Genomic DNA, 26,185 nt, shown 5'->3' on the forward strand with positions numbered 1-26,185 from the left:
TCTTTTTTTTCCGTTTTTTTTTCTTACACAGCTGTGTAAGAAATGATCGTATCGTTTGCATGCGTTTTCTCCGCGCGTTACCACGCGCTGCATTATCATAATTATGCGAGAGAGGTCCGGTCCTTAGAATAACGGGTCGCGACGAACAATCAGATTGTATCGGCGGCCAGCCATATTGGCCCAAGTTTTCGCACCGATGATCGTCGTGGGAAAACAGGCGTTTCTTCGGATCATAATTACGTTCGCGTTTTGCACAGTTGCGCGCGGCTATAATTGCGCTCGCTCGCTCGCTCGCTCATCCGCTTGCTCGCACACGCCGACGAATAGTAGAAGAGGTTTGAATTGCAAAAACCTATAAAGGAGTCACGCCTGAAAATTGGGATATGGGCTAAGTGTAAACGGGAGCATTAATTAGAGCAAGAGAGAGGCCGATTCTTTGCTAATTAATAATTGTGCGCAAACGTTGTTGAATTGTTGTGAAACAAGTGTCGCACACGGCATATATTTGTCTCAATTATTATTATGCATTGAGTTGATTCTGGAGAGTCAAGCAAAACTTTTTCGTACATTCTTCCTTCACTTTAATACATTTTTGTTTTAGAAATAAAAACACTGATAATAATTTTCATGGAACTTTATAAGAAAAGTAAATTACAATTGATTAGCAATTTTGAAAATAATTCTATTTTATGACAGCTCAATAATAAAATAAATGATGTCTTTTTTCTTATCGATTCTTTGAGTTGATGTTTAATGAATGAATAACTTTTTGTTCATATATCGAGTAAATTGAAACTTTTGTCACAGATTGACGTGGGTTCCGCGTTAAATTCTTCGTAGCGTAGATTTTTCGTAGGATTCTTGAGAATTTAGTCTCGACGTGTTCTTTGTAGAACAAAAAGTCGCATTTTTTCAAGACTTCTCATAGCATAAATTGCGTATATTACAATGCTAATCGACTTGTAAATCGATACTGAATGTCCCGTTAATATGAGAAGTCGTTTGATTCTCTTACTCAGCTTGTTTTCTGGGCGAATTTTTCCGTATCGTGCGACAAAATAATAAGAGTGTATCCCTCTTAATTTTTTCTTACTAATCTTAGAAATATATTCTAGAGATACGATTACTTGTGTTATTTTACTGAGGAATTTACATTCTATTGACAGTTTCTTCAAAATTGATTTCAATTGTAGAAATTGATTAAGAATTTATTGGCAAAAGTTTTTTTAATCTGAAAATGATCTATATAAGGAATTTCTTTTCAAGTAAAATTTGTTTCTTAAAGTTCTCGTAAAGTTTTGTTTGCGGGATGCAACAGGGGGATATGAAGTACGCGAGTGCCTGGAGCAAATTTTCTCTTTGTCGCGGTGTCACGACTTCTCTTGGATGTTTCTTGGCACTTGGAATAAAATAACGAGAGCGCATCAAATTTTATCACCGTGCTCTCGCACGGCCGCGTAATATATCGATCACTTTACTTTTGCCGGCTTGTCGCCGCTAATAATAGCGTTTGGCCCACTGCGCGCCGTGGCGCCGGCAGAAATAGCGCGCCATCGTACGAAAACGCTCCCTCACACAGCCGCATACTATAATCAGAAAAAAAATCCAGCTGCCGGAAGTACTTTCTCTGAAAATGAATTTAATTTTCTTGCTGTAAAGACAATGTACGTATGTAAATGAAAATCCGTTAATCGTCAGCTCTATTTACAGCTTCATTGCTTTTTCTTCTTTTTATAATTTTTCTCTTATATAGTTTTCTTTTTGAAAAAAAGTCACATATAAGTTTTGAAATTTTGCGTCTAGCACTTTTCTCAGTCAATCGTATCGAGATAAAACGTTTGCACGAAATAATGCACTTTAAATCATAATTTGAACCATTTCGTAAATGTACTAAGCAATGAATTTTCGGGGAATTTTAACGCGAGTGCGAAAAGTGAGTTGCAGTCAAATAATTTATCGAGACAATAATTACTGGAGAATTTCCAAGAAATGCACGCGCAACATTGCATAGACCAATGTGAATCGATTAAGATAACGTGATTAACACGCGATTAAACGCGCGATGATTATCTCATCGAGCGCATCTAATGACAATATGCAACTCATTGACGCACATCACTCTGCGTCGTGCGAAGGTTACGAACATTTTTATTCTTGTCTATAATCGAAAAGTTTGTTGAGTTTAGCAAAAGTTTCTAAGAGACGGAGAGATGGAGAAATGTACAATTTTATTTTATGCACAATCTTTTATTTTGTATAATCTGCATTGTGTGGGGAAAAAGTTGCAGTATTATATTGCAGGTTATATTTATAAAGAAACACAAACTGCCGCATTATTACTTGTGAAATGTATTTCAGCTGTAATCAGATCTTCGTATAAGAGAAATTCCAGTTATAAAACGCAATTATTGATATGATGTTCTGTGAAATTTCAAATGATTAAAAACGTTTCGAAATACACTGAGAGACTACCGGGAGACTACTTGTTCGATATATATTGTGCGTGCGTGCGTGTGTGTGTGTGTGTAAATAATTTCTCAATGTCTCAAAGTGTAACTGCTCAGATACGGATTTGCAAAGCGATTGTAACGGAAAAAGGCAAAAGCGTCTCGAGTTCTCTCGAAGATCTCCATTACGCGAATGCGACCCGTATCGCTAACTCGCGAACCGCGGGGTGCATTGTACCTTCTTGCGAGCAGTGCGAGCAGTGCGAGTAGTGTAGGTATTGTGCAGCGGGGCATACCCGACACCTGTTGCCTCAGCCGTGCTCTAGGGAAAACGAGATGCTTGCCGGGTGAGAGAACCGAGAGACAAAGAGAGCAAAAGAGAGAAAGAAAGAGGATCGCGTAACGACGTGTATAAATTACGATCGCCCGTTCGGCGTGTGTTCAACCCTTTTACGAGCGTGATGCTCTCGACTCTTCAACGTTCTCCTCAACTGATTTACCGCTGCAGTGCTCGCGAACTACCACTCCCCTTTTCACTCTCTTTTTGCGATATCGCTGCTCCTGGAAGGTATTTTTCACGAGTTTGTTCGCGAAAAGAAAAGTGACATTTTGTAATTTACAACGCGAACAATTGCGACTTCCGCGGAACTAAACTTGTAGAAAGTTAACCGCGCGAACAAGCTTGAGAGATCTACAGAAAATAAATTGAATGAATCGTACACAAATATTCGATATTACTTGAAGAGTATAAAAAGTGTATATAACATAGTATGAATGGAAATGTGAAAGAAAAAGAAATATTTTGCAGCGCGCAACCCCTTGATTGAATTTTGTTGAGTAATAATGAAGAGCGTGTTGTATGAAATAATTTTTGGGATTTGGAGCTTCTTCTGACTCGAGGGAGTTGAAAAAACTCGACTGTTGATTAAAATCTTGTTGAAATAAATCGTGTCTTTTGTAAAAGAAAGATAATAAGAGCCATTGACAAAGGGATATATATTAAACTTTTATACAAAATGATGAAATCTCACGATTAATGGGAGAAATTTTTCAAAGATTTTGCGGTGGTGACACAAAATCGGGTTGATAATTCGAAATTACAAAGAGATTTAAAAGAGATTCGCCAATGATCGGAGGATGACTTCCATCGGCAAAATAGTGAACCGAATCGGATGGATCCCGATCGAACCGCTATCTTCGAAACGTTGAACCTTTGTTAGCGGCTGGACTATTTATGAGAAGCCTATTATTTTCCCTCATTAGTCACCATGCAACTGTCTCCACGCTCGACTTTGACACGCGTTATGCGCCCACTCTTTATAGCCGCGCCGTCGCACTCTTGGCTTACTCTACAGTTTTATAGATTTACAACCGTCATTGAGATACGCGCGCATTTTCGCCAACGGCTCAGTGACAGTGTCTTTGCGATGTGATTCAGTGATTCCGTGGAATTGGTTCCGACAGATTCTATTACGTGACATAGAATCGCTGAAGGTCAAACGTTACATTACATTTTTATTATTTGATTTATGCAATGTGATTTATACAATTGTGCATTGATTTCACTTGTACATTTGGAACACAATAGTACTCTCGGAGTAGAGTAAAGTAGAGAGGAGGGTTTTGGCTATGTCGATAGTGCTTTAAATTTCACGTTTTATTTGATTTTTTTCACGCGAAACAATGCCGAGTCATATCTGTTGCAGAATATGGGTATAAAAGATGAATTCCATCAGAGAAACATTTTGGTGTGCATTGAGGAACTCTGTCAGCCATCGCCGCCGCCGCCGCCACCGCCACCGGTGGCGACGGAGACGACGGGCCTGGCGTTCAACACAACGATGCCAACGTCCGGCGTCACCGTTGAATCGGGCTGTCCCCTCGGAATCAACTATCCGAACAACAACATGACCAATAACGCGCACAATCTCATACCGCACAGCTTCAGCGTTTTGGAGAAGTGTGGCAAATGCCATAAATATCTCAGGGGTCTCTTACATCAGGGCTTTCTCTGCCAAGGTATGTCTGTTTCCGACATCGATCTTGTCTAATTAACACGACCGAATATCGATATCGTTATCTATATAGAGTAGAATCGGAGAAGACCAATTTCTTTCCTATGGATAACTTCGTGCCTTTGAATTAGAGAAATAGTTGTCGATATAAATGGCTATTACCTGTGATGCTTCTTATATTAATATATATATATAATTTGACAACTGAAAATTGTTTTATCGCTGTGGCGAGGGATAACTTTGCCTCTTTGAGAACGCATAGTTTTAGTGTAATCCGTCCTACTGTTTTGTTGAATATGGAATCTTACGACCAACGCGAAGAAACTTTATCGAATCATTTGTGCAATTTTCCTTTGTATTCGCTAAGCTTTTTGTACTTTTCGGAAAATTTTTTATCTAATTACTTGAAATTAATTAAACCTCGAATCATTGTTTGTCAATCATTTTATGGCTTTCTACAGATTGTTAGATTCATCATAAATATAAAAGTTTGAATTTCATTGTTATTCTCACATGACTCTCAATTTGATGATAAATTCGGAAAGCAGAAGTAAGCAAACACACAAGTATGTGTATTTCGCGCTGTTGATCTCGCGAATTTTTCGTGTTGCACAGATTGCGGGCTGGTCGCTCACAGGACGTGTTCAGCAACGGGTTTGCCTTCCAATTGCATATCGGTCGACTCGGACAATCGTATCAGCAGGTTTGCTTCAGGTAAGTTGCGTTGCTTATAGATCGCTCGTTTGCCGCCGCCGCCGTTGCCGCCGCTTGCGGCCGTAGCGAGTACGAGCACAGCCTCGTAGATAGGTGTTTATTAATTCTTTATCGCGCCCCTAATGGATGCTGGGCATGGAAGGATGCTGAAAAGTCCAGTTGTCTTCCAAGAGACGAGAAGTTGCGTCAGAAGCGCCACTCGCTAGTATCATAATCGGCTGCATACCGGCGATAGTACGAGTTACGAAGCTAACGACAAGGACGTCCGTCCTGGCGCCTACCTGTACGCGCACTCGCGTATCTCGTTACGATAACCTGGATCACTCGATGGAGGTTTGCATCTCACGGCTGACGGAGTGCTTTCTTCCAATGAAATCCCTCCGCGCTGCGATCGCCGCGTGGGAGCCACCTCACTTGCTGGCATTTAATGATCCTTAACCGAGCGACCGTACGAGTTTCAACATGATTTTACCCGCATTTTACGACGTGCGTTCCTCACTTTGCAAAAAGTGATATCCACAACGCAACGTTTGGGGTAAAGAAGATGCTTTTCAAATTCTTAATCAGCAGCAGTTTTAATCGCAGTGGATCGATCGCTTATCAATCTCCTGTAAGAAATTATATTTTACATTTGTGTGTTCACATTCATAAACGTGTGCATTAAGGTGTACAGCAAAATACAACTTGTCACGAATTTGCTTCTAAAAGCTCTGTTGCTCGATTGAATAATTTGTGCTTAAAATATTATTAACTATTTTTTATTAGCGTGCTGATAAATCGACCATTTAGACCGTCGGCATTTTCTCAAGTCGCGCCGGTCGCCAGCTGAAGAAGGTGTGCAGCGCGCAGTCTTGAGCTTTGACAGCGAAATGGTTAAACGGCGCGAGTGCTCCAGACGACGATAATCGGCAGAGACAACGCAGGCGAGACTCAACGCTCGCGCCGTCAATGCGCGCGCCTCCAGCGATGCATTTAATTAACGCTGCACACGCTGCGGCGCGAATGACGGAATCGAGAATATTTGTGCATAGCAAAACCGCGAACGCGGCGCCGCCAGCTTTCAGGGCCGTGTCGCCCCGTCGCTCCATCGTTCCGTCGCTCCGCTGCCTTCGATCCTACGTTCATTTAGTCGAACCGTTTTTCATCGCCAATTGCATTTGTACACATTATGCGCGACGGTGCATCGATCACTGGAAATTATCGTTCCTTATCACTGATAAGGTCGTTACGTTTATTCGGCGCGACGACAATTTGTGACCGACGTTAAGAATCCATCACATCTTCACATTTCATACGAGTGGAATCAATTATTTTGCGCGAGTAGCTTGCAGAGAATTATTGGGAAGAAATGCTCGTGAGAGTTGGGAGACATCCCGAGTCATATAGATCGGTAATTATACTTTAAGAGAGATTTTATTATCCAATGCGCTTCTTTCGAAAATCCGTTGAGATCGGATCTAATCAACTTTCCGCTTTAATGTCCTGAGAAACATGGCCCGTGGAGATCGTGAACAATCTAATCTAAAGCAGTTTACGGAGGAAAACGTTTACGCGCGTTGTATTGCGCGTCACATACGCGGTTAACGATCGCCGATGCGCGGTCTCCACGCGGAGGTTTCATTCGTATGTGCGATTGTTGCCACTGGCTCCAGTCGATTTATAGTAATTGGTGGCGTTTAATCGCTTCTATATGCGAATCATCAACGCTCGGCCGAAACGTATATGTACGTGGAGGTGTAACGACGATTATACTTCCCCCTCTCGAAGAAAAATTCGAGTCACGTGCAGTTGCACGCGTCTTTGAGGTTGCGACTGCGACAATGACAGTCCCGCAAATTGCATCTGTCTGCGACTCGCGCGGAAGAAAAGTTGATTGAAAATGACGTAGCGATCAATTTGTCTTCTCTTATTGTGTTTGCTAAGGCTTGATAGCTTTTGCGCCAAGCTTTTTAAATAGATATTTACAATTATATATTTATCTTTTATGTTACTCGCATTCGAAATTTAATGATGCATTCATGAATTGTTCGTTAGAGATGTAAGCTTCAAACTTTGCGTAAACGTGCGTACGCGTATTAATGACAAATCGCTCTTAGAGTCTTATTAGTCTTATCTTGCGTATTAAATTGTATTGTCGAGAGCGATTTATTCGACTCTTGAAATTGGTCGAAATTTTTGGCGCGCGCATCGATGAGCTACTATGAAATTTGTGACGAATGAACATCGGATAGTTCGGCTCTGGCCTCTGTCGTGCATCCGCGCGTAAAATTCACATGTGTCTATATTTTCGCCCGTAGATTGTGTTTTAATCCTGACTTTTTGTTTCCTTTCTCTCACTTGATCAGTCGCTCGAGTCCTTCTCAAGAGAACGAGAAGAAGATACGGTCATGAAGAAACAAGACGTCGCCGTCGCGGCCGTAAAAATAAATTTCTCTTCTCCTCTTCCCACACAATGTTCTCTCCGTCTGTCCGATCCGCTCACCGCACTCTCGTTCTCTCTCTCTCTCGTTCTTTCTCTCTTTCTCTTTCTCTCTCTCTCTCTCTCTCTCTCTCTCATCATAATGCACGCGTACGTGTCTTTGATTGTACAAGTGGCATATATGTGCGGTATTCGCGAGAGACAGATCGAGCCTGAAAATATGATCGCGCGTACATCCTCGTGCGAAAATAAAGTCAAAGATTTGTCAGCCATGCGCGCGCGCGCGTCGTAGGCGATAAACAGCGAGAAGTAGCTTGTCCACTGACGCGATAAATCTGCGAGGAATCGCGAGGAACCGCGAGAAATCGCGAGGAATCGGGAGGAATTCCTTCTCGAGCATTCCTCGAGCGATTGTGGCGTTACGCAATTTCATCATTCCGCTTTGTCCCCGCCGAATATCGCGACTGAGCGCGACGCTTTGGAGATAAAGAGAAGAAGTGAGAAACACTGGGCTTGCTTCATCTCTTACAAATTGGTACCATTCTACGATCGATTGCGTCTTACATGGTAAACTTTAATGCTTTAAACCCAGCAGGAGTTAAGGCTGGACGATTTAAGCTGTCACTAAATTCCTTTCACATAATACGATTGATTATCTTTTAACAAGACAACAATTTACGATAAGAGAAAGTAGAAATATGCAGTATATTATGTTTTTAACTGATACGTTCGATTTGTTGGCATCTATCAATTATATTTATTTTAGTCATTTAACACATTATATGTAATCATACATTAAAATTGTCAATGCTTCTTTTCAAAAGTTAATCGTGATATCGGGCAAAATCAGATTATTAAAAACAGAAATTTTCATCTTATCAGGTAAGATTCTGGGTTTCATATTTTTACCGTATCTTTTCATCTGATAAAGCATGGCCGATAAAGGATTAAAAAGTACGATAATAAAAAGATGTTTGCTGATTCTGTACAGAGTGTCTAGCTAAGAATTAAGTTCGGCAGTGATATCATCATATTATCCTGCTGAAAGAGATATGAAATACAAGAGATACAAATTTTGCATATATTTAATCTCATACGTGTGTATTAAAGTGTGTAACTAAAGTTTCGAGTAATATTTTTCACACTTGTTTTACACGTTTTTCATTTAGGGAAAAGTGATTGATATGCTGCATTGCATCTCCCAAAATACATCTCGTGATGATCTCGTGAAACTCGCCGTCATCATAGTTGCACAAACCCGCGGAAACAAATAATCCGACGGTCTCTCGACGTTTACTTGGTCACTCTAATATTTATCGTATTTTTCAGTGTTTGGCCTCGCGTTGTGCTCGCAATTCGACACCGCCAGCCGCGCGGCACCGATCCCGGTGGAGCGATGCACCCGCGCCCTCGAGGAGCGAGCATTCGCCGACACGACGCTGGACCTCTATAAAGTTTACCACAGCAGCCCGCCTAATGAGCAGACCCTTGAGCTGCGACAAAAGCTGAACGAAGGTAAGACAAACGCGCCGAACGTGAGCAAGCGCGACCACAAGCCGCTATAAATAGCCAGCAGTCATTCCACAATGTTCGGCTCGCGTGTTGCAAAAATGTTGAGGCGCGCACTTCCAGATTATATTTGCATATTGCATCGATACGGAAGACTTCCAAATTGAACAGAGAAAAGCGAGTGCGCGTTTATTTTGCTCGACAATTTTGCATCGAGATCTTTGATTGCACAATAAACAAGCGAGGTAGAGTTTGCAACAAAAAAAAAGAACAAAAAAAAATTCGAGATCTTGCGTTTACGAGTACCAAACGTTTACGCGATTTAGCGTGAAAAGTGCAAAACTCGTGCACAATTCTTTGAAATTTCCTTTCATTTCTCGCAATGTTGTCTAGTATATGAATCAGTTGTGTCCCCGGGGAGTGATGTTAATCACTCAATGTAAGTTTCCATTATTTTCTCAGAAAGACATAATGCATTAATCTAATAGATTTGCATCATGCATCTGCGTGCTTTAAATATAATAATATTGATCTGAATGCAGCACCTGATGTCAATTATTATTGGAAAATTGAGAGATTGAGAGATACATTGGGAGATCGCGTTTAACGGAAACGAATAAAAAATCGACCTTTTTATCGATTATACGTGTATTTGCTTCCAATTATTGGCTTATTTTGATACGTTTGGAAATAGACTTCTCATTTTATTATTTATCACATTTTTCTGTGCGCGTACTACAACAATTCAAATTCTTTATATTTTATATACAATTCTTTATATACAAAACTTTGTGGCACTGGAAATTGATAAAATTGATTGCTTAATTTGATACAAAACAGCTTTAAAGTAAACGTAATTTTTAATAACTTGAGGAAATGAATGAAATTTGTGTAAAAACAGATATGTTTCTCGCAATAAAATTACTCCTCAATTACAACTAATCAGAATTAATCGTTAACACATAATACTGATTACGATTACGAGTGGGTGATAATTGAAACCGGTTGCACGTGATATAATATTTTCAGATGTTTGCAACGCGGACTTAGACCCGTACACTCCACAGTGCATCGCGAGTGTTCTGAAGAAGTTTCTGCGAGAACTGCCAGATCCAGTGATACCCGTGCAATTGTACGACAGATTTCTCGAAGCGTCCAGTGAGTATTTTGCAATGGAGTTTTACAATTAATTAATTATTACGATAATTCTATTTAAATGTTATCTAATTGTTTATTTCAAGTTGCAAGCATATCAATGAAAATATTGCAACATGTACTTGCTTAAAAACCAATAAAACCAGTCATATAATATCGGAAATACTAAAAAATTATTGCAAAATTTTACATTGAAGCTCCTGTTGTCTAAAACGGGAGGAGAAATGAGAGAGAGACAGATTCCCTTTTTCAAATAATTAAATTTTCAAACTTAATTTTGCAACTTATTTGCCATTTATTGTGCTCGTTTGCTTGTAAACGTTTAAATTTTTGTTTTTGTCGCGCAGGTATGAGAAACGATGAGCAATGCGCGACGCGCCTCAATCAATTAGTAGCAGAGTTACCGGAACATCATCGTAGCACACTGTGCCATTTGATGGCGCATTTCTGTCGCATCTGCCAATTGCAGCACGGAAGGGGTTACACGGAACCACCGACCATCCTCGTGCAAGTGCTCTGCCACATATTTCTCAGGCCGCCCTGGGAGCGAATCATGTGAGTGCCACGTGGATTTTCTTCCAGTTAGTAGGGAAGTAGAATTTAGAGTATAGTGTGATTCACATGTTGTTCTTTTTACTTGGATGTTAACGAATAACAAAAAGCGCCGTGTTTTGCAGATTGTTATCTGGTCACTTATACACTTAAGACATGATATTATACGAGGAAAATAAGTAATAAAGTAATAAAGGGACATTTTCAACTGTTTTGGGAAAAGCGAAAAAGCCTCTTTTTACTTTTTTACTTTCCATAATATGTAATGATAATTGGGAAAAATTGACAGTTTTATGACTACATAGTTAAGCAATTGTAAGATTAACGTAGCGCTCGAGATAGATTAGGTACTTAATTGCAAAGAATTCAGCACGTTGCACTGCGCGATTTTGCAGCCAAGTTGTTCACAATACGGAAGCACACATACGCATAATGGAATTGCTGTTGCTACATGGCGATTGGAATGAAAGGTTGCCAGAGTTTGCCAGCCCTCCTCAATTGCCCCCGCGTAAAGTTTCGAGACCACAGTTTCCAATTTTGGATCCATTCCCGGCTCTCGAAGACGAAGCAGTAGACCGAACGGCACCTGGCGCAGATACTGGAAAGGACCAACAACCGCACAGGTGATTTTCAAATCCAATTTTGATTTCAAATCTTAATGCAATTTACTATCTAGCTGCAACTCTATTCAATCTTTTCCAATTCTACTCTAATGCTACATTTCATTTTTGCTCTAGAGCTGTGTGCACATTTTTCTTTAAGATTTATTCAAATAATCCTCTCTTGGAAAAGGCACGTCTTCCATCATAACATGATGACATTAATAGACTTAAAATTGTACAATTTACATTTTCTTTACTGCGATGCGTTGAAGTCTTATATTTTAAATAAATGAAGAAATGGTTTAGAATGTCACTCAGTTAATACCGTCAAGTTGATTATTATGAAGAAAGGTTGGGAAATGTAAATTTAATGATTGATGAATTTCTCTTATATTGCTAATATTTACCGATAATTACGCAAGTATAACAATTAACGTATGGATTATTAAATATGATGAAACGTAAATTTAAACTTTTTTTAATCAATTGTGCATTTTCTTTTTACATTACATTCCATATTTTTAAGGCTGTGTTCTATTAATAGTTACAATTAAACAATACGTATTTGTGTAATTGTCGCTGAAAAAAATTTTGCAGGCCACGCACGCTTCAAGAAGCCGAATGGTATTGGGGTGACATCACGAGGGACGAAGTAAATGAGATGATGATTGACTCGCCGGATGGTACTTTCTTGGTACGCAACGCGTCTTCTAAGGGCGGTGAATACACCTTGACATTGCGCAAAGGCGGGACCAACAAGCTCATCAAGATCAGCCATCGAAACGGAAAGTACGGGTTCTCGGATCCTTACAACTTCCACTCGGTCATCGAATTGGTTGATTATTATAGGAACTGCTCGCTCGCGCAGTACAACTCCGTATTGGACATTAAATTGCTCTACCCGGTGTCGCGATTTCAGCAGGTATCTTTCTCGAATTTTCCGATTTACTTAGCAAAATAAAACGACTTTGTTACATTTACTCTCAAACTTTTCTCTTGTTTATCTAAAAACAGGATGATGAGATCGCAAATACGACCGACATGGCAAAGGTCGAGCAGAAGCACAAGGAGCTGGAGAATGAATTGATTGAAACAATTCGGCAATATCAAAACTATTCCGAGATGTATACTAAAACGGCCTATGAGGTGCAGCTGAAGCGTCAGGCGTTGGAAGCCTTCACAGAAGCCATTAAAATGTTCGAAGAACAAATGAAATTGCAAGAAAGGTTCCAGAAGGAAGCTCAACCTCATGAAATTTCCACGTGAGTGTTTTCTTGTTACGTGGCTCTTGAAAATACTTGTTATCTTCCTGAAACGTTTAAAAGTGAACTCGAAATTGCACGTGTGCAGGAGCGATTAAATTGAGATTATTAATATTATCGGTATCGCATTTGACGGACGTTTACAGCTTGACGGACAATGCGGAACTGCTGAAACGAAGACTAAAGGCCTTAGAGGAGAGCAAGGAGAACTTGGACGATAATTTGAAGCAACAGATTGCTTATTACAGGACTCTTGAGAGAGAAATGTGCAGACTGAAGGGTGATATTGCTATGCTCATGCGGCAGAGGGAACGTCATTCTTTGTACGTATTTTGCTTTTATTTGACTTGGGCAAATTAATATTCCTTTTTCTCATACTCTTTTTGAAAACTAACTTGTTCGTCTTTTGTTCCGAACGACACAGGTGGTTAAAGAAAAACGAGATGAAGCAAAACAAAGAGGAGGTGGACTTTGCGGTCCATTCCGACGAGAAAACGTGGCTATACCTGCAAGGTTCTCGTCCTGATGCCGATCACATTCTGAAAGGTCGGCCCGACGGTACCTTCCTCGTCCGTCGATCAAGGACGGGCCAGTACGCCCTCTCCATAGTGTAAGTTTAAGTTTCTCTATTTGCCGACGTAAGTGATTATTACATGAATATTTCAAATCTACAATAATTGTTTATGGATCAAACACTTTGCGATCGGGCGCCTTTGCGATAAGTAAGAAATAATAAGAGGTTTTATTATAATTAGCAGTTCGATATTCGAGATTGCATTTGTTATTCGAGAAATATTATTGCGGTGTTATAGGTGTAACGGCACCGTGCAGCATTGTATAATATATGCCACTGAACGTGGTTTTGGTTTTGCTGAACCTTACAATATCCACGAGAGCCTGAAGCATCTAGTGTTACATTACGCTCAGAACTCCCTGGAGGAGCACAACGAATGCTTGACGACTACTTTGGCCTATCCTGCGTTTGCGCCGTCTGCAGAGTTAGCACAACTACAGGCCCAGCAGAAACAATTGCAAATTCACAATCAGAACCAACCACCGTTCGCGCGACTTCTTCACGAGAATCAACTCGTCATGCCGCATACGTAATATTGGTGTGTCGAGCGTCGCGATCAAGATCCGGTTCAGATTGGGTTCAAATACGTTCATACACGCCTGCACATCCACACGTGACTTTTGCTGCTACAGGCATCATTCGTCGATGGATGGATCGATCGATCGCATCATACAATCATCCATTTTAATGATGCTTTGAACACGTTCCGGCGAGATAAAATGCTTCTTTTTTGGGACGTTTCCTAAAACTGCGTACAATAATTATGCACTCGTGTCATAATCAGGGAAAACAACGTAGCGTGAATTGGCATCGTGAAAACACGCGCAATCGATCGGTTACTTAATCATCATCAAACGGTAAGTAAGTTGCAAGATTTCTGAAAGCACGGAGCGCTTCGTTGAAACGTGTAATGGCCGTAATAATACTAATCGTAAGAAATATTAGCGGTAGAATTAGATGTGTACGCGCGTAGTACGATTGCTTCGATTAACTCGGGGGTTCCCAAACGCGCGTCTCGATGCTCTGAAAGAAGACGCGGTTTTTGCCCAGAAGTAAGAAAACAAATCTCCTTCCATGTCAAAATGTAATTGGTAACAACGAATTAAGAACTTGGGATAATTCACTCAGTAGTTTAAGAACACACCCAATTAAACTGTGTTCTTACACTGCTGGCTATTAAATATTATGAAAAAATTTGCAAACATTTTTCAATCAGCATGATAAAAATGAGTGGCGGTAGAATTAATTGAAAATGAAAATAATAATAATAATAATAATAATAATAATAATAATAATAATAATAATAATAATAATGATGATGATGATGATGATGATGATGATGATGATGATGATGATGATGATGATGATGATGATGATGATAACAACAATAATAATAATAATAAAGTTTAAATTAGTTCAACATTCTTATTTTGTAAATGTAAGGATAATGTACATAGGCGTGGGAGAAGATTTGAGATTTGACCAGTTCTGGTATGTGTGACATGTAACAATTGAAAGATTTGTACCCATTTTCCTATAGAAGCATTATTATAGGATTTATCAGAGAAACGAAAAAATATTAGATTCGATAAACAATTAGAATAAAAAAGTTTGGGAACCTCTGGACTAACAGGACCAACAACACCAACGATATCACAGATATCACCGATACTCCCTCAGGGTTTATCCTCTCGCAGAGAGTCCTGTCGAAAGTTTGCGTCAAAATTTCAGCAGGGTGGTGATGAAATTCGACCGTCGTCGATTTTGTTCTCCAGGAGAGAATATGTTTTTTGCTTATTATCGCGCAGAACTGATCCGCTCGGAAGCGTCGGGATTACAGGAATGCTTCGTCGGATTGACGGCTGGGATAGCGAGGCTCGCTTCATTCATATTGAGAGTACGTTTTGCAGTTTAGGTAATCAGGGTAGTCGTGTCTCGTATAATCGTCTAACCCTTAACAGCCTGAATCTGTTTTACAAGCTATTTAGTTTGTCTCGTACAGTCGTGCATCAGTCGTGAATGATCTTAATTTGTAACAGTTACATCAAATTGGTTTAATCGTATGTGTCCAATCACAAGAAGTTCTTCACAAGAAGTAGGTAAACTAAGTACTGTGCAAATAGTTGTAAAAGTTTAAAATTTTTTGATTATTACAATTGTAGCTCAACAAGTTAATTTGATCTTTGATATTTATGCTGCTTTGGGCAATGCGTAATATATTATCGTGTTTTATGAGACATTTTTACAAATGACAAATTGTAATTTTTCAAGCCACATGTTAATCTTGATAACATGTTACAATTAAATGCCCCTCGTAATATAATGTACATTGTTTTCCCTACAAAATTCTCACTTGAAAGTTAATACGAATTTTAACGCACTATGTTATATCGTGATTGTATTAAGCTTTTAAGGGTTAAACGTGATCACTCAGATAAAGTCGAAAACTGATTGCTCGAAAATCCCGACCGCTTTTTGCGAGCATCGTTCGCGGCTTCAACCAAGACCGCGTACTGTGATTCGCATTGACGGCGGTAGCGGCGGTTTTTCTGCGATACACTGAATTACGATAGTGATATTAGAATAAATAGCCAAGCGATTTTATGTCCTCGAGACGGCTTTATATCGCCTTATAGTAACCGAGAAGCTAGTCACGAGAATTTGGCGGGTTTACTTTTTATGAAAGAAAATTTAAAAGACTTTTTTTAAAACACATATATTGTCAAATATAATTGACATTAATACGCCATAATTTTATATGAAATATACGTGTTTATAACTACTTTTAATTTATTATGGTTAATTTACCGCAATTTAGTAAATATATTTTATTTACATAGTATCTATGACAGTACGCCATATCCAATTATTATATATATATTTCATAGTTTCTTACATAAAAAAGTGAACTTGCTCGATTCTTGCAGCCAAATTTTCGGATTTAACCGCGAAGAACACCTTTGTTGCCCTCCGATCGCGTTCCGCAGCGGATCGTGACCAAGTTTCGTCAGTGAGAGAGTTTTTTTTTTTATACATTATTACATTTCGGACACTGCGCTAAGCAGAGATTTGCGAAAAAGAAAATTGTGCGTGCGTGCGTGTGCGTGTGCGTGCGCGTGCGCGTGCGCGTGCGCGAGTGCGAGTGCGTGTGCGAGTGCGAGTGCGTGTGCGAGTGCGTGTGCGAGTGCGTGTACGTGTGCGTGGGGGGGGGGGGGGTACCGTATATGTCTGTGTATATATAAAATTTCAAATTTTGTTGTGAATGGAACGCAGAGTTATTTGTCGTTTTCGATCGCTTTTGACCCTTATTTCTCATCTTTCATCTTTTTTTCTACACATTTTCTTTTCTCAAACATTTACAAGTTTTCTTTTCTGTTAAAAATTTAGTGTGCATTCTCGTGAGCAGCATATCGAGTCGATTTTTCTCGCTGGGGTAAGTCTTGATTCTCAATGATAATAATAAACGGAAAGACTAGGGACACAATAAAAATTAAGGACAAAGAGCGAAGAAGAATAAATAAAATTATCTTTGTAAAGAAAAACAAGTATGAAAAAAATGCAAATATGTAAATGAAACATGTAATCGAACGATGCTACAATAATTTTTATCTTACGAAGACTGCTCTTGCGTCAGGATCAGTTGGAAATGAAATATGAGAGAATCAGAATGTCAATATAGGAAATGTTTATTCCTATTATCTGTTTTTCATTCTTTATCGTTCAGTTGTACATGTATCATTCGTTGCCCTTTTTCTACCATTATATTTATTTTTTCCTTTTTATCCTGATGATATTTATGTTGTGTCTTGATATGATTTCCTATTAAATAAGATGAGAAAAATGTCCAAGTACATTCCTGAGAAATCTCACATTTACAGAGCGGTCGGTAAATGTAGAGAGTGTAACAGGAACGCAATGAGATTTTGCATTGAGATTGGTAGTTTTTCAAGTGTCTCCCGCGCCACTATGAAGCAAAGAAACTGTTTAACGTAGGTGGTTAGCGTTTGATCCAAAAGAGTATAGTAATGGCGAATAAATTGGATAGCAGTCCAAGTGAAGCATTTATAATGAAAACAATAAACGCGAGCGAGCGAGGAAGATCGACGAGGTGTGTTGTCCCTCTTTTCACCTTTTTTAAAAAAGAGCACAAAGCGACGAATGCTGCGCTAGATAGATCTAACAATAAGAAAGAACGAGATCACAACCGAAAATCACACAAGAGTTACGCATTGGTGAACGATAGATTCGTTGCTCATTTCGAATTGCTTCGAATTACATAGACTTAGGTAATTTAAGATTTTTTATACAAACGAGAAGCAGAGGAGAGGAGCGAGAGAGGCAAGCGGCTTGACTTGCATTATGTGATTGTCCAATTTATTGTCCGTCGTCATCCATTCGTTTCATTCCATCTTTTATCGTCGTGCTATTCTCCTCTTCGAGACCTTGTTTGCTTGTTAACTTTTTGTATCATTTCATATTTACGTATTCTGAAGAGAGCAGAACAGCGACGACATACCTACCTAACTTATGCCCTGTGAAGAACAGACTTACGGAATCATGTTCCAAGGCTTTGAATCTCGTGTGTTGAATTTCTAACTGTCTTCATAGGGCAAATATGCAAATAGTGCGATCGAATTTTTGCTTAATGAACAATAGGGAGAATTTTCAAGGTTCTTCATAGTTTTTATAAGGAGAGTGATGAATTTTCTATTACTACTCTAATAAAAAGTGCGAAAGAAACGACTCAACGGCGATGGACAATTTTTATAATGTTATAGAAGTGAGTTATATAAATATTATGATCGATGAGTACGACTCGCGATGGAATCTTTTGGTGGCGCCATTAATGTTACATTTGTTATATATTATTTTAATAATAATAAGTAATAATTATATTTAATAATAATAAATGTGTAATTGTAAATTTTGTAGGTATCATATTACATTACATTAATATATTACATTTTCACGACATTTTTTTAATGAAAAAGGTGAATCTGAATGAGAAAATTGTTTCTACATTTTAATTTTCACAGAAACAATAATACATATAAAACGCGCACGTAACGTTTAATATTTTATAGTTTTAATATTTTGATTTAATATTTTCATGAGAATTGATGTATTTTGCACATCAAAATATGTATAATTATTAAATATAAAATTATTCAAATTTTTTGAAGCTTAAGAAAATTCTCACCAAGATGATGGGATAATTTTCTATTTTCTTATTGCTTTGAACATTGTTATTATTTTCGTTAGTCTTTCATTATTGTATAATAATATTTTGCGAATGTATGTGCTTTGTATAGAGAATGTGATAAACACAAGATTCATAAATCACAATAGCAAACCGAAAATAATGTATCGTCACCATTTGTCTCGAATCTATCGCGAATCGCATTTATCGTTACTTTTCTAATGGAAGAAGATCATATTTATACAAGTGCGCGCATACAGCATGCATACACGATTTTTACACACACACGTGCGCGCACATAAAAAAAAACACACACACACACACACCCGCGCGCGCGCGCATGACATAGTGGATCCACATGCGAGGTATACATAGATGCAATGCACGCATTTTTCGTGGAGAAATATATAGAATGCAGAGATATGAGAGAAAGCAGAAAAGAGAGGAAAATAAAAAAATATATATATATACACGTATATATCTATATATATTTTTACTTACTTTCGAAACAAATCTTTAATTGATTATTTATAATATATACGTACGTATATACCTACATATATATTACATATACATATATATATATATTATATGATGAAGCGTCGTGTTGTATTAATTCCGTGTTTACGCGAGTCTCGTCGATTGAGGAGGCTCGGGCAAACGTGTCAACCAGGCACACACACACGATCCCGCCATCCCGCGATCCCGCGGTCCTGCGATCCTGCAATCCTGATTCACGAGATTCGAAGATCGAGCGATTGAATCAAGTCGTTGAGCAAGCGCAAGATCAAAAGATCTGTTTGAATCTATTTGATAATCATCAAACTGTACTTTTGGATGAATGATAACTGCGATTCGAAATACAATTGTTTTCAATTGCATAAATTGGTTTTTAATATTTTTGATAAACATTGATTATGCGAATAATGACTTTTACTCTAAATTGCAAACAAGCGAGCTTGATATGTTGCTTTTAAATTTACACAAATTGCGTAGTTGGCCTTTTATTAATATTTGCAGTAGTAGATTGCGTGATTGATTTTTTTTTCTTTTCGAGTTTATCATATTCTTTCTCTGGTGTGTGAGAATACTTTGCCGAAATTTATTTCGTTTTTCCTAAGCCAAAGTAATATAGCGCATTACTTTTTCTTACTGAAATCGGGTATTTCCACAAACTTGCCACTAACAAAGTAAACTTTTTGAACGAGCAGTGTTTTTTTAAATTTTAACTTTAAATACTTTTTTGCCAAATAATTGATTCTTTTTCATACCATATATCTTATCTAAATCATGAATGATTCGGATTTTTGATCGACACTCTATAGATAGATTATCGTAACATTTCGTGAGACGAGAAATTGTCTCGAATGCTTTTGAACAATTTTGAAAACGAACAGAAATGTAAGTGATGCCAAAATGTCTTGAAAAAATTTAGCCGTCGTTTCGCATCAGTCTGTAAAAATCGCGTGTGCGTGCCTATCAATGGCCGTGAAAAAGCGATTGGCCGATCGCTACCATAAGCGTTAATAAATTGGGATTAAAATTGATATAATTTTAATAAATTTGATATTCTCAATCTGTGAGAGTTACAGCCGATCGCACATCACTTATAATGGATGTATTTGTTTCGGAAGAAAAACATTTAATTTAATTTTAGTATTTAGCATTTTTCAATCCATTTTATTTTTTTTCTTCTCTTTTGACTTACAAAGGCCGATAAAAGACAACGTCGTTCTATGATATCCGAGCCGGCTGTTCTTTTGTACAAAGAACTATAACAAAGAAAAAAAGGAAATGAGTGATACCTCAGTGGCGCGAATATTTTCGGCAGGACCGGTACATGAAGAATATTATATCGAAATAATGATTGAAGTGCACGTGCGTGATTTGTTGGCGTGATGCAATAATAGTTAAGTGCACATAAATTATTTAACAAATAAGATTTTGCCGAACAGCCGAATGAAAGTTTTAATAGTTAAGAACGTATTTGAAAGGACTTTTGACAAATGTGAGCGTGGAAACGCTATTATTTGACTATATTTAACTATTATTGCACGTAAGTGTGTCGCTGCGATTTGTCGAGTCGGCTTGTATCGATAGCATCGAATCGACGAAATCGACTTGTTGCATCGTGTCCATTTGAAGAAATTATTATTCGAGCGTTCCGTCGAATTTGAAAAAATTGACGACCATTACGTCAAATCGACGATATGATAATGTATGCGCGAAAGAATCTGGACTTTTGATATGTATTTCGATGCTTGGATCGAATCTAACAATAAGAGATATTCTCGTAAGTGCGAGAGGGAATTGCAATTTAATGGGAAGGGAAAGGACTGGCCCAAAGTAAATCTGCAAAAACATATGGAAGAAGATTTTATCGACTAACGCATTTGTGTGCGTTACATTGTGATCTCCGAAAATTGACCGAATAAAAAGGAAAGGAGAGTGAATGAAAATAAACTTTGCCTTAGCTTTTGTACAAGCAAACGAGTATGAGAGTTGAGAAAGGGAAGGCAGGGAATCTGAGGGGCGCGAAACTTTACAATAAGCTGACGTAATCGATTTTGACGATAAAACAGTGATAAAAAGTTGATTAGTGTAATAAGCGCAGTCATAGTGTGTGAATGCGAATGTGAGAGATAGCCTTGCAGCAAGAAAGAGAAAAACAATGATAATCAAATTGTGAATGAATTGCATGTGTATGCACAACATAGTTGCCGTAACATAATTTCTTCGCATTGGTCTCGCGCCGAAACCAATATATACATATATTATTTTAAGGATTGATTTAAAAAGAAATTTGTCAATGCACGCAATGTGCAGGGACGTGAAATCGCTACGAATCGACATAATATTGATCGACATTGTAGATTTAGCGGTATAACCACGAAGCACCATGAGTACTAATCGGACAATTTTATACGATTAATTAATTGTACACGTAATATAGAATACATAATTAACAATAGAATTAATTAATTGTATAAAATTGCTGTCGTTAATACTCGCCGTAATCATCCGTCGGATGATCTCGCGAGACTGATCGATTGTGTACGAATGGATGAATGAGAATGGGCGTTTGCTGCAAGGTGATAAGCGTCGCGATCATTAATCAATGACGCATCAAGGATGCTGGTGAGAAGGAGGATCATACCGGGTGCGAAAATTGGAAGGGAGCACGAAAACATAAACGTGGGCGTAAGCAAAAGTTGTACTGTTGCATAATAATACATTATTATGTATTACTCACAACATAATATTGCATTATTAACGAATGTATGCTGTCCCACTGTGATAACAATTTTTGTTTTTGCATGTAAAAATACATTTTACTATTATTGTCAGAAGCGCAAAGAAATCATATTGCGCCGGTGTACAAATGCATATATCGGTATACGCATATGTGACATGTGATATGTACATGTATGCGAATGTATGCGGATCTATGTGTACACATATACATATAATATGTACACGAACATAAATATATTGTGTTCGGACGTGTACACCCTGTAGACAGGTGCATGCGACTGTGAAGAAAATGCAAACTTTATTATTGCATACGCCGTGTATTCATGCGCTAACGAAGGACAGATTATTATTGTAAGTAATTACCATTAGTAGAATACTGAATCCCCCCCGGAAATAGGATACCGTTCGCCAATCAGCGCAGCCGAGATTACGACACACATTCTCGTGCGATCCTTGCGAAATTTGGCATATATTCGTACACTTGGACAATCCTTTTCTATCTTTTCAGACAGATCAGACACATTGATGATTCACGGAGAACTGCGGTTTCAACTTTGTTAGCAATAATTCGATTGTCGAAATGTTGTTCGGGATTGTAATTTTTGCTGGTTTTTCTGCGTAGAACTCGATATCGAAGAGACCAAGCTTGTCCTCGTATTAAGAAACGTCCATTCTTGCAATTGCCTCGAGTGTCAATTTTTGCATTTTGTCCAGGATCTCACAGCTAAATGCTTCGTCCAACCGTGTGTATCAAGATTTACGATTAAGAGAGACAAATCATTTATGTATATAATATTTGTTCGCGAAACGATTCTCTCCGAGTGAGAAGGCGAGACGAGCGGCACGATCATTATCTTTGTCTCTTCGATTATCACCACGAGAGATCAATTTTAGCGGAAATTATGGATCATCATGTACCATTCAGAAATCGTTGGAGAAGCCTAAGTAACAGAAAGATGACTGAAATATATGCACTCTTTTTTTACTTTTTACTCGAATTGAGGAAAGTGATACTTTTTGGATCTTATCTATTAGACGACCGTGACCGTTATTGGAAGAATATTTTTATCATTATCTTCGATATTCTAACAAAATAAAAGAAACAGAAAATAATGGCATGTTATTAAATTATCATCGAATATTTTATGGATTGAAAAAACGAAGAAATTGAAAATTTTAGTGACGAAAATATAAATGATTGAAAAATTAAAAAATGATCAGATTAGACTCTCCCCCCCCCCTCCTCCTCCCCTCTCTCTCTCATTTCTTTTATATATATAATCAGTCTATAAAACAAGTTCTTATTTCGTAAAATAAGTAAAGAAAGAGTGTCATTGAAATATGATTCCCGATCGAAATTTTACATTATGGCCAGAATCGTGAGAAGAGTGCGCAAAATTGATAACTGGGGTGAAATTCTCGAATGCTTTTTGGATGTATGAAACTGATGGTGTAGTGAATGTGTACTCGCTTCTTTGCGCAACGGTCATCCTTACATTATGCTGTTTATTTGCTAGACGATCTCTATATGTCTACCGTGTAAAATCATTTATATTTACATATGATTAATATGTTTTACTTATAAACTCATGGTATTGCTTTATTATCCTTTTAGAAACCATCACTTGTCAACTTGTCTTTTAATTTGAATCATCTTTTCAATTTGACTTAACTAAGAAAGCCAACTTATAACTATATTGCAGCACAAAATGTGTAACAGACACATGAAAAAGTATTAGACATATACACTACCGAAGATAATTACGAGTTTTGTCTTCTTCATTTATTTACAGCGATTAAACGATAATGCAAACATAATTATCACATGGTTATCATGGGTTTCAAAATAAGAGTATAAACGGACACGAGCACCTACCGAGCGACGATCAATATCGATAAATATAAACGTTTCCATTCATTTTTCGTAAACTGGCTAGAACCAATTTATCGAGCGCAATGCATTCGACAAACGCCACAGTGCTCTCGGCAACTTGCACTAATGCCAGACGCAGCCGAGCATAAAACCGCTTTGAAAGTGAGATTAATCGCGCGAGACCTCTCCTTACGTCTGATTGTGAGTCATAAGGATCTCGCAATTATAAAGTCATAATTGAATTACAAGGAAGGTGCTCGCGAGGGCACATTCCTTCCCGATCGCGTATACATGTACGCCAAAAGCGTTATTTATCATTCGTTCTTTGAAGTCGGTTCCGGGATGTTCCGTTCCTTTCTCGTGCGGAATCTCTCGTTGTGTAGATAGATAAATCAAGTATTGATTTTCTTGATTTGTGAAAAATTACATTTGTGTGCGACTCGTTGACTAAGATGCTGCAAGTTAAAAAATCTCAACAAATGATAACTCCCGTCCAATAATGAATATGATTATTACGTAAACTTGTACTAAAATCCTCTTAAAATAAAACTGACTATATAACGCAAAAAATTCTATATAATGCGGTGTCGGCAAAAATGATCGCACTCACATCTATTGCATACTTTATTTAACATATTTAATGTTTGCTCTTCTGTACATTTGCTCTTCTGTCTCACATATGTTATGCAATTTCGAATTAAACCAAGACAATCCGTCATTGTAACGCGCAGGTCATTATGACGAGACGGATTTAACATGCAGATTATGACTAGCGAGCGAGAGACGACTATAAATGCTGCACGTTGCGCGGAGGCATTTCCGCAACTACTACCAATTATGACGAAGCGAGAGGTGACATTAGAGATTACTTTGATTGAGTTTTGAATGTCCGTACCGAGTAATTCTTCACCCCCGGAACCTGATGCATTTGCGTCAATGTATATATATGTAAATGATTATGCAACCCGTCCGGAAGTATTTGATTGGCGTTTAATTGTTAGCACTATTATCGCGTGGTAAAATTATAACGATAGTGAAAACGTGGAAAATTTGAGATTGTTGATTTTTTGAAATCGCTCATCCCCTGAATCCTAGATCGCGGATTTTATTTTGCTCGGCTTTGTTTGCTTGAAAGAAAGAAGCAACTTTTTGACTCCATATCCATCGGAAATTGCTCTTCTCTTTGGCGCAGTTTTTTATAACTTTATTATCATATTTGTAATAGTTTAATCTAGCACTATTGTATAATTTCGTTAGTACAATTTTCAAGCTGATGGAATATTGCATAGACTGTAATATAGTTCTGATAAATATCTATTACAGCCAAAATATCTATAGAGAGTATGTGGGGGGAGGGGGGGTGAGAATTCGGATACTCCACGATACGATACGTCCAAATGCCACTTGATTATTCTCAAGATATTACAACTTTGGAATGTTAATCTTTCACAAATATTCAACAAGCATACTTTCTCTGAAATTTCCATTCTCATTACTTTATAAATGATAATTCGCATAAGCGATACGTATCAAGAGTATTTTCTCGAAGCATGTCTGATTTGCTCGCGAAATATGCACTTTGTCACGATGCAATTATCTCGAAAAATGCGAAAAGAAGTAACGGCTCGATAAATATTTATTCTCGCAGTATCGATGTGATATTAATCGATGATATATGAATTCTTTTGTATGAAAGTAACGAGAAATATTTGTGGTGCTTAAGTAGAATCGCGAGTGATGACGCGTTTCAAACTCATCGCTTAATAATTCGCATCATTATCGTGTTATCAAGAACTATAATTTTGCATGAAATCGACAGTTTTATAGCATGAGTATTCTGTATGGCGTCAATTTGCAAACACAAGTGACGACAAATTACTCATGTTGAATTGCATCAAACTTCTTTATTACACTCGCGCGTTTTCCGCATCTGTATCTTGTCAATTTGTGACGAAAGAAGTGAATTAAATGTATGTATCACGACAGACTGTCTCGAATTATAAAATTGTGAATTGTGATCACAGTCCTCATGGATTCGAAATTGAAAACGTGATCATATTTTTGTTGTCCGCTTTTAAATTTTACGTGATTGTGATTTGTGTGTGTATGTGTGTGTGTGTGTGGGGGGGGGGGCGTGTATCACAATTATGTACATATTTAAACAAGGAAAACAAGGAAATAGCTAACAGCTAATGCAGAACGTAATTTTATATTTTATTATTTATTTGTAAAAGTTTAAATTGCAGAAAATATGATCGTCAAAGCACAGTTCTTGATAATTATATATCTAGTATAATCAATAAATATTGAGAAAAACGAATGAGGAGATGATGGATATTTCAGTATTTGATTCTATCGATGCTGCGCTCTATTCTCGGCCGCTCTATTTCCGGATAATAGTTTCTATTATCCACAATAAATGCCGCGTGCGCACCGAGAAATAGATGAATAGAAACTATTTATAAAGAGCGCGTTTAAAGAAGACGCGCGTAGCTTTGATTTATTTCAGTTTTGAGATATTGGTAATAAGATTGTCAATCGACGCTGCGTTCAGCTCACGTTCAATCCCTTTATGTGGCCGTCGTAATATAATAGTTTGTTTTACGGC

At 38.0% G+C, this 26,185-nt stretch overlaps 1 protein-coding gene across 2 annotated transcripts in view; it reads left to right on the plus strand.

Moving 5' to 3' along the window:
* Positions 1-26,185, plus strand: part of Pi3K21B (phosphatidylinositol 3-kinase regulatory subunit alpha) — a 40,139-nt gene that overhangs the window by 13,465 nt on the left and 489 nt on the right. The window contains exons 3-13 of one of the 2 annotated variants that reach the window (XR_010888368.1): positions 4,154-4,466; positions 5,078-5,176; positions 8,925-9,110; positions 10,134-10,262; positions 10,607-10,814; positions 11,207-11,434; positions 12,011-12,335; positions 12,428-12,675; positions 12,822-12,998; positions 13,100-13,285; positions 13,488-14,106. Coding sequence is in view for 1 of the 2 variants with exons in the window: in XM_012359782.2 (XP_012215205.2) it covers positions 4,154-4,466; positions 5,078-5,176; positions 8,925-9,110; positions 10,134-10,262; positions 10,607-10,814; positions 11,207-11,434; positions 12,011-12,335; positions 12,428-12,675; positions 12,822-12,998; positions 13,100-13,285; positions 13,488-13,782 (2,394 nt within the window). In the remaining variant the exon portion in view is untranslated. Of the gene's footprint in view, positions 1-4,153; positions 4,467-5,077; positions 5,177-8,924; positions 9,111-10,133; positions 10,263-10,606; positions 10,815-11,206; positions 11,435-12,010; positions 12,336-12,427; positions 12,676-12,821; positions 12,999-13,099; positions 13,286-13,487; positions 23,291-26,185 lie in introns of those variants that run through there. The other variant, XM_012359782.2, reaches the window with a different exon arrangement.

The sequence above is a fragment of the Linepithema humile genome, chromosome 2, assembly GCF_040581485.1.
Source record: "Linepithema humile isolate Giens D197 chromosome 2, Lhum_UNIL_v1.0, whole genome shotgun sequence".
In the NCBI taxonomy this organism is placed as follows: Eukaryota; Metazoa; Arthropoda; class Insecta; order Hymenoptera; family Formicidae; genus Linepithema; species Linepithema humile.